The sequence below is a fragment of the Nicotiana sylvestris genome, chromosome 12 (assembly GCF_000393655.2).
Source record: "Nicotiana sylvestris chromosome 12, ASM39365v2, whole genome shotgun sequence".
NCBI lineage: Eukaryota > Viridiplantae > Streptophyta > Magnoliopsida > Solanales > Solanaceae > Nicotiana > Nicotiana sylvestris.
Window position 1 is genome coordinate 39,940,890 of NC_091068.1, and position 9,471 is coordinate 39,950,360.

Consider the following 9,471-nt stretch of genomic DNA (forward strand, 5'->3'; position numbering starts at 1 on the left):
CCCCATTCATGTGGGGGATTGTTGGGGTTTAATTTTAAGTATATTAAATGCTTAAAAGAGAGTGAATGGGAAATGGAGGGAAATAAATTTTTTAAGTGATTTTAAGATTTTCCCCCTTGGCAAAGGGACATTGTCCCATATTGGAAAAGGGAGAGATTTTTATAGGTATATAAGCAATTGCTCTTCTTCTAGCTCTTAAAGAGTTGAGAAGAAGGCAAGCCTCGCACCGTCGTCGCTGCTCGCTCGGCTCGGATTCGGATTTGGTCAAATGATCGATTGATTGATTAATTTTTTGGACCAAATTTATTTGTTAATAATAAAATATTAACAGAAATGTTATTAAATATCTGTTTTAATAACAAAATATTAATATTAAAAGAACATTAATATTAAAATCCAATTTCCATTTCTGTTTTGGTAACAGAAAATTAACTACCCTCTTCAATTTTTCCTTTTTATTATTGAATAAATAGCCATTTATGTTATGGCATTTATGTTGTGGCCGTTTTGCATAAACAGTCATTCTAAAGAGTTGCACCTCTTCAGATTTCAGCCCAACATTGGCTATAAATACAAGTCCATTCTGCTCATAATTTCCATATGATTTTCCAGAGTTTAAAGTACCACTACACCGGTGTGTAATTCGTTCTATCCTGAGAGGAAATAATCCGCAACCTTGAGTACTAGGAGGAGATTAAATTCCTTAAAGAAACATATGAATTCAGTGGGCTCGGATTAAAATTTTGTTTCTGTTTTTTATTTCTGTTTATGTTAATTTATATCTTCCATAATTATTTTACAAATACAGTTGGATAACATGGACTAATGTAGAACAGACTATTTTGACGACTAATAACAATGAGGATAAAGATGTCAAAAGATAATTTATTAATTTCCTCTAAGCTCACTTAGCAAGAAAGTTGGATTTTTGCGAAAATACCAAAAGAATAACTAGTTCAAAGAGTATGAAAGCTTGTCATATATCACGACAATTGAACATCAGTCTCATAGAGTTCAAAAGGAATCTTGAAGTCGTCGATCTATTGAAATTTACAAAAGAAAACAACCTACGCCATTTGTTCTTTTCCACTTTATTCTATGCAGGATAGCTCCCCCTCAACCATATTTACTATTTTAAACATATTTCTTAATCTTTTCATCAATAATAATATACTAATCAAGCTACACTTATATAGTATTCTAATCATATTCATGCAAACTTCTCACCACTTTCCTAACATGACAAGATTAGAAAGACTGATTATTATTGCCGCGTGATTATGTCGGCTGATCCTTTAATTAGTTGATAATTATTGCAAACAAATCGGCGTGATTATGTCGGAAGATACTTTGATAATCTAATCGTAGATAGAAAATAATTAATTAATTTATTGTGAGAATTAGGAAAAGAAGGTTTTGGTTGTTTTCAATTTTTTATTGCCGTGCTTTCTTATCCGAAGAGCTTTTATTAATTAACAAATTTTGAATAGCCTAAAATCGTTAGTCTAACGCGGGTAATAGTTGACTGAAGTTACTTCTATTACGATAAGCAAAACTCGAATCATCAAATCGTATAAAACATTTTAAAAAAGTAGTCCACTTTAATAATCAACTGGTGGAGGGAATAGACTAATTTGGAAATAAAGATTAGAGTCGTACAAAATTACTTGAGTAGGTTCCATTAAACTTATGAAACCACTTTATATCAAGCTTGGAGATCCTAAGCTAATTCCAACAACTCTTTATTTATTTATTTATTTATTTAACGGTCAGTCTGCTTGTTCATATTTCCCTTGCTTAGTTTTCCTTTATTATTTGATTTTTTTTCTTCTTCAAAACTTTATTGTTTGATCACAGAGTATAGAAAGGGAGAAGCAATTAAATACAGGATAATAATGGCCCAAAATGTAATTAGCTTAAACTATGTCGTTACAATGGTAAAAAGTATGTTAGATGAGCACAAAAGGGATTCGGAAATTTTGATTCAATATGGCATGTTTATCTACATGAATTTTGTTGAGATATAGTACTTACATAAATTATCTCAGGATATTATATGTCTATGATTTACTGAAAGTCAATCTATGTTCATTATTATAAATAATTCGGAGTAAAAGGATTTATATATCTAACTTTTTTGATGTGAATTAAAATATAATCTCTTAGTTTATGAAACAAAGTTTTAAAAATTAGAAGCTATGTAAAAAGTTATATAAATCACTATCTGTTATAGCTAAAATATTTAGAAAAAAAGTTTCAAAAAATCGTCCTCAAAGGAGAAAACATTTTAATCCATATATGAACTATATTACCCTCAATGTTTAAGGTTCGATATAATTACATTTAGTATACCTAATTACCATTTATATACCATTAGTGATTTTTAAGGGGATTAATTATACTCCTAATTTAATGGTACCGTATATTCCTTCTAATACCACTCCTCCCACGTTTCTCTCTCCAATTCTCACACCTTCACCCACGTTTCCCTCCCACACCCATGATTTTTGTATCAAAATCCCATTATTTCTTCCATAGCCAAGGCACTCTCAACACCTCTACAATCTTCTCCCAATGTTTTTGTGCCCGGGGAAGATGAGCACAAGCCTGGTCGACTTGATGGTTATGATTTTGGATTCCTTCAGTAATATAAGAGGAAAGGAAAAGAGAGCAGCAATTGACAGTCATTACAAAACTTTGAAGCTTTGAATTCAAATTTGGGTTTTCAAGAATCATTATTTGTTTGGAATGAGTGTTGTTGTAAATAATTGGGAATATGGTTTGGAGTTTATATCTCAATTTTGAGGGGTTTTGGTGAAGATTAGACTTGATTTTGGCTGAATTTCAGAAGAAGAAGAAGACATGACATACATTATATTGCAGTAATTGTAGAAAAATTATAGACTGTTGTTTATTTATTATTGAGCTTTTGTATTTTTGTGTTAAAAGTTTTGATGGGAGCTTGTTATTCCACTTCGTCTGTTTTGGAGCTAACTTGTGCAGAGGAGAAGATGTTTTTTAAGTTATATATATTGCCATACCTTTAAAGTCAAGAAAGTATGGTTGTATTGTATTTAAAGAGGCGTGAATTTGTAGAATAGGTTGAATGTGAGTAATGAGTCCAATAAGACTCACAATGGCTTGTTTTCTACATTTAATCTACAACAAAATTACATATCATTTGAAAAATTAATATGAAAATATAGAATTTTAATGTTTCTACAAATTATCTACAAAATTTTTACAAATTGTTCATAACAGAATTTATCTTTATTTTCATGCATGTTCGTCTGTAACACTAAAGTTACTTGATATGCCAACATCTCTCGTTATAGAGGGATACAATTTATCTATAATTTTTTACAACTTTCACACATTATTTCCACCCAGTTAAATATAACTACAATAACATAAAATTTGAACTTTGTGTTTTTGTGTTAAAAGTTTTGATGAGAGCTTGTTATTCCACTTCGTCTGTTTTGGAGCTAACTTTTGCAGAGGAGAAGATGTTTTTTAAGTTATATATATTGTTATACCTTTAAATTCAAGAAAATATGGTTATATTGTATTTAAAGAGGCGTGAATTTGTAGAATAGGTTGAATGTGAGGAATGAGTCAAATATGACTCACAATGGCTTGTTTTCTACATTTATTCTACAATAAAACTGCATATCATTTGAAAAATTAATATGGAAATATAGAATTTCAATATTTCTACAAATTATCTACAAAATTTCTACAAATTGTTCATAACAGAATGTATGTTTATTTTCATGCATGTTCGTCTGCAACACTAAAGTTACTTGATATGCCAACATCTCCCGTTATAGAAGAATACAATTTATCTACAATTTTCTCCAACTTCCATACATTACTTTCACCCAGTGAAATACAACTACAATAACATAAAACTTACATACAAAATTTATACAATATGCCTTTTGTATATTTTGCATCTGATTTATACATAGTAAAAATAATTTTCATATAACTAATTATATATTATACAACTTATCTACAAATTATCTACAATTTTCGTACATTATTTCTACTAAGTTATATACAACTACAATATAATACCACTTAAACATAATTTTTATACAATGTTGTTCAACTTTCATACAATAGTTAAATGAATAAAAGAAAAATAAATAAACAGAATACAATTTTTCTACAATTTCTGCAATATAATGTATGTCATGTCTTCTTCTTCTTCGAGTTTCAATACGAAATTCAGCCAAAACCAAGTCTAATCTTCACCAAAATCCCTCAAAATTGAAATATAAACTCCAAACCATATTCCCAATTATTTGCAACAACACCCAATCCAAACAAATAATGATTTTTGAAAACCCAAATTTGAATTCAAAGCTTCAAAGCTTTTTAATAACTGTCAATGGTGGAATTGCTGCTCACTTTTCCTTTGCTTTGTATTACTGAAATTTGGACATAATTGCATTTGATGTAGAAGAATTGTAGAAGATATAGTCGTTTTTGATTTGTGAAATCAGAAAAAAGTTTTAAACACAGTGTATCGAAAAAGTAGAGACGCTAAATTTGAAACGAAACTGACGAAGAAGATTAATGTGTGTGATTTGCATTGTGGAAGATCTGGAAGAATATTTAATCCCCCAATTTTAGCGCGCCTAAATAAGGAAGCCTACAGCTACAATGATTTCTTATTTAATGCATTGTCTATATTGTGTAGAAATACTATTAGCATGAAGGGTAATATGAAACTATGAACATATTTGGTAATATAGTTTCCTATAGGGTATAGGACGAAATTTCCCTTTCAAATTTGATCATTTTGAACCTACCCAACAATACATAATGATGTTGCATTATAAGCCAACTTTAGGCTCCGCCCATTTTTTGACTACTCTAGAAAGGGGTAAAATTAGCATGGGTGGCCATTTTTCGAACCTGTAGTTAAAAATAGTCAAAATCAAATGTGTAAAAATAATTAAATTTTAATAGGAAGATAAAATCTCGATAAAAATATACTTAACTAAAACACAAAAAATTATCCTAAACTTCAAACTTATAAAAGTGAAAACTCCGGGCTATCCCATTTGTGCAAATCATCCTACACATTTAGGGCTTAGATCACAAGTACCTAAAGATACCAAACTAACTACACGACTTTACCTATTTATAATTCTACATATTAAATAAGTATAATAATAAACTATTGAAGGCTAACGTGTACCCTGACGAAGGCATTTTTCTCTCGTCACAGGTTATGCTTACGTGCACCAACCATGGGGATGAGAGCTTGTGTTCCATCTCAGAAGGCGTTAATGGCGATGTCGGCTGCAACACAGGCTAAATTTCAAGTAGGAACGAGTGCTGCTAATGGATCGAATCCGGAGAAATTGAGTTCACCTAATAATTCTAATGCAACATCAACCAATGTAACACTAGTGAACAATGTAAAAGGAGAGGAAACAGAGCAAGCGCAAGCTATGAATGTGTGGAATGAAGCCATTCTCAACCCAAGGAATGAAGGACAGAGCAAGTCACCTGGTAATGGAAGGAAATCATGGGCGGATGAAGTGGAGAAAGAATTAGGAATAGAGAAGAGGACTTCAATTTGGGAAGAATTCGACATTGCTAAGCTCTCGAATGCCGGATTTAAGCTGGAATATGTGCAACCTAAGCTATATGGTGAGTCCCGTGTAGGTATAACTGATCTAGAAGATATTTATAGCAAAATTGAGTACTGGAAAAATGCAATAGTGTGCTATGTACTAGGTGCACATCCTCCTTTTGCAGTGATTCACGGTTACATTAAGAACTTATGGGCTAAGTATGGTATTAAAAAAATTTCAATGCTTAAAAATGGAGTAATACTGGTTAGGTTTGATTCTACTGCTGCAAAGCAGGAGGTGATGAATGTAGGGATCTATCACTTTGATAATAAGCCCTTTATTGTCAAAGCATGGAGCCCAGATTTAGAATTCGCTAGGGAGGAATTTCTCACTGTGCCAATTTGGGTGAAACTTACAGGCCTTGACTTCAAGTATTGGAGTCCTAAGGGGTTGAGTATGATAGTAAGCTTGGCAGGGAGACCTCTAATGGTGGATCAAAACACGAAAAAAGGTAGAATTACAGTTTTCAAGGATGCTAGTGGAAGTGGAGTTGGATGCTAAACTACTAGACACAGTGTTATTCAGGAATGAGAGCGCCAACTCATAGAACAAAAAGTGAGCTATGATTGGAAACCAACATTGTGTACCTATTGTCATGCTTATGGGCACGAGGGGGAGGTATGTAGAAAGGAAAAAAAGCAATATGTTCCACGGGATAAGGTAATACCTACAACAGAAATGGTGCAGAAGAAGCAACGAGGGAATGTTACAGGGAAGATGAAAAAGGATAAGGAGCAGGTGGAAATGCCTCAGCAACAAGCATCAACTAGTTCAGAATGGATCACTCCTGCAAGAACTGGAAGAGGCTTACCCAAACAAAACCTACAAATAGAAAAGTCCAATTCTTATCAAATATTGGACAAACATGTTGTTGCTAATACGTTAGAACCTGTTAATAAACTGGCCACTGGAGAGAAAGGGGGAGGTGGAACCATGTCCCAGATAGGGAATGGTTAACTTTGTTGGAATGTTTGGGGCTTGAATGCCCCAAATAAGCAAAAGGAAGTTAAAATCATCTGCAATAAAGTTAAGGCTGGTATAGTAGGTCTGTTGGAAACAAAAATAAAGAAGGAGAAGATAGAACAAATTGTTGGTAGTTTGTTTAGAGGTTGGCAGTATATTACCAATCTTGAAGCACACTATAGTGGAAGAATCTGGTTAATATGGAGGCAGGATTACTATGATGTAGTCCCTATGAGTATAAATGCACAGAGTGTGACATGTGAAGTGAGTTATATTCCACTACAAATAATATTTCTTCTTACTGTGGTGTATGCCTTCAACACTAGAGAAGAAAGAATGGAGTTATGGGATAGCATCAAGCAACAAAATGGAGGTTGTTCAAAATCTTGGTTGATATTTGGTGACTTTAATGCAGTATTGACTGAGGAGGATAAAATAGGAGGAAATCCAGTTAACTGGGCAGAAGTAAAGGAATTTAGAAACTGTGTGGACCATTGTGGTTGGATTGAACTTCCTCACCAAGGCAATAGATACACATGAAATGATAAACATAATGAATAGAGGATCTTTCTCAAGATAGTTTGGGCTTTCATCAATGATATATGGCTAGACAAAATGCCAGCCTGCAGAGCAATGTTTTTACCTGAAGAAATAAGTGATCACTGCCCAATGCAGCAAACATTAGAAGGAATTAAAGAAAGGAGGAAGAAATCTTTTCAATAATGTAAGGTATGGGATCAACATCCTTGGTTTAAGGCTACTATCAAAGCAGGGTGGGAGGTGCAGATTGAAGGGTGCAAAATGTTAAGAGTATTTAAGAGACTAAAGCTACTAAAGAAAGGTCTGAAGCAACTAAATACTAGGTACTTCAAGAACCTAGTAAGTGAAGCAGATGATAGCATGGAAGAATTAAGGGAAGTACAGGATATGTTGCAAGCAAATCCACTAGATAAGGGTATGCAGCAGAAGATAAGAGAAGTGTATCATCAGTTTAGGAAGATTTCATACATGACAGAGTTATATTTGCAACAGAAGAGCAAAGCAAATTGGATAAGGTTAGGAGATGATAATACAAGGTATTTTCATGGTGTGATCAAGCACAGGAGAATGAAATTAGCTACAACACAGATAACGGATGACCAAGGAATTTGGCAGAGTGATCCAGATGACATAGCTCAAGTGTTTATGGAATACTATGAGAAGTTATTGGAAAAATCTATAAATGCAAGAGTTAGAGCTTTCAATAGTTTTCTTAAGTTGATTAGACCTTACATGAGGAAAGAAGTCAAGGAAGCAATGCTCAAAATTGACAAAATTAAGAGTCCTGGACCTGATGGTTATGGGAGTGGTTTCTACAGATAAGCCTGGGGAATTGTAGGAGCAAACATCACAGAAGCAGTTCTGGAGTTCTTTGAAAATGGTCAGCTCTTGAAACAATTGAACTCAACTAACATTGAATTGATTCCTAAGGTGGATAGACCTGAGTATGCTAGCCAATATAGACCTATTTCCTGTTGTAATGTATTGTATAAATGCATATCAAAGACGATATGCAACAGATTGAAGCAGTCCATAAGCCACACTGTAGCTGACAACCAAGCTGCATTTGCTCAAAGAAGATCTATGATGCATAATGTGCTTATTTGTCATGATCTTTTGAGACATTATGGTAGGAAGACATTGCAAGGTGCCTTATGAAAATTGATCTCTGGAAGGCATATGATATGGTGGACTGGGGGTTTCTTGAAGAGGTTCTGATTGGCTTTGGTATCCCACAGAGATTCATTCACTAGATCATGGTATGTGTAACAACTACTAAATTTTCCATTAAAGTGAATGATGAATGACATGGATATTTTGAAGGGAGAAAGGGATTAAGGCAGGGAGATCCTATGTTTCCTCTTCTATTTGTGTTAGTAATGGAATATTTGTCCAGAGTTCTATCAACTATGAGTCAACTCCCAAATTTTCAGTATCACTGTCACGACCCGAACCTGGAGGCGAGACCGGCACCTAGTGCCTCACTTATACTTGCATACCAAATTGCAACTAAGGGACTCTGAACATAGGATGAACATAGGATGTCATACTATGGCCATGAGCCACATTGCAAGACAACTGCGAATGCTGACTAAATATCAATATAAAGCTGGGGCGACAAGGCTGTCATAATTATTGCAGCTGACAAACCAACCAAATATACATATAAGGCCTACAAGTCTAACATATTACACTAGCTAGTAGGATATGTCTACAAGCCTCTACTGGTGGATATACTATGATCGGAACAGCTCCCCGACCTACTCATAACATATATACATATATACACAAGATGTACATAGAGCTCTAGACTCGGCGACTCCGAAAGGCATGGAGCTTACCGATCAAGCAGTACTCAGGCAACACTTAATGAAGAGGTCTACCCGTCTGTCTATCTGAACCTGTACGCATGAAATGTAACGCCCCTAGAAAAGGGACGTCAGCACGAAATAATGTACTGAGTATGTAAGGCAATATACAAAAAGCTAAAACTGAACTGATAATAAAATAACTGCAAGTAGCTGGAAATCAAAGATAATCTGAAAATATGTTTACTTGCTCATACTGACTCAACTCTCTCAATATAGTAAGTAAAATAGTTGTCCGGCCCTATAAGACTTGGTGTGTATATGTATAACTGCTCTGCCGTAGTAGGCTCGCTCATAGGCGCTCGGCCACAGTAGGATCGACATATAACTTACCATCTGATCAGAGGTTGCCCAATAGGGGTCTGCCCATTGATTATAGCTCGATGATAATGAAAATACTTTAATATTGTATATATGTAAACTCTCTGATCTCTTGACTGGAAGGA

At 34.1% G+C, this 9,471-nt stretch overlaps 1 protein-coding gene across 1 annotated transcript; it reads left to right on the forward strand.

The window, feature by feature from the left end:
- The first annotated feature begins 5,223 nt into the window (after positions 1 to 5,223).
- On the forward strand, positions 5,224 to 9,161 carry LOC104242678 (uncharacterized). The gene is made up of 2 exons (XM_009797752.2): positions 5,224 to 5,670; positions 6,013 to 9,161. The coding sequence occupies exons 1-2, from the start codon at positions 5,265 to 5,267 to the stop codon at positions 6,153 to 6,155; spliced, it is 549 nt and encodes a 182-aa protein (XP_009796054.1). The 5' UTR covers positions 5,224 to 5,264; the 3' UTR covers positions 6,156 to 9,161.
- Positions 9,162 to 9,471: the final 310 nt, after the last annotated feature.

Excerpts from the sequence above, each read along its gene's own strand:
- LOC104242678 (XM_009797752.2), top strand. The coding sequence starts at position 5,265 with ATGGGGATGAGAGCTTGTGTTCCATCTCAGAAGGCGTTAATGGCGATG. Across the intron at positions 5,671-6,012 it reads TGTGCAACCTAAGCTATATG|GCCTTGACTTCAAGTATTGG; the intron begins GTGAGTCCCGTG and ends TGAAACTTACAG.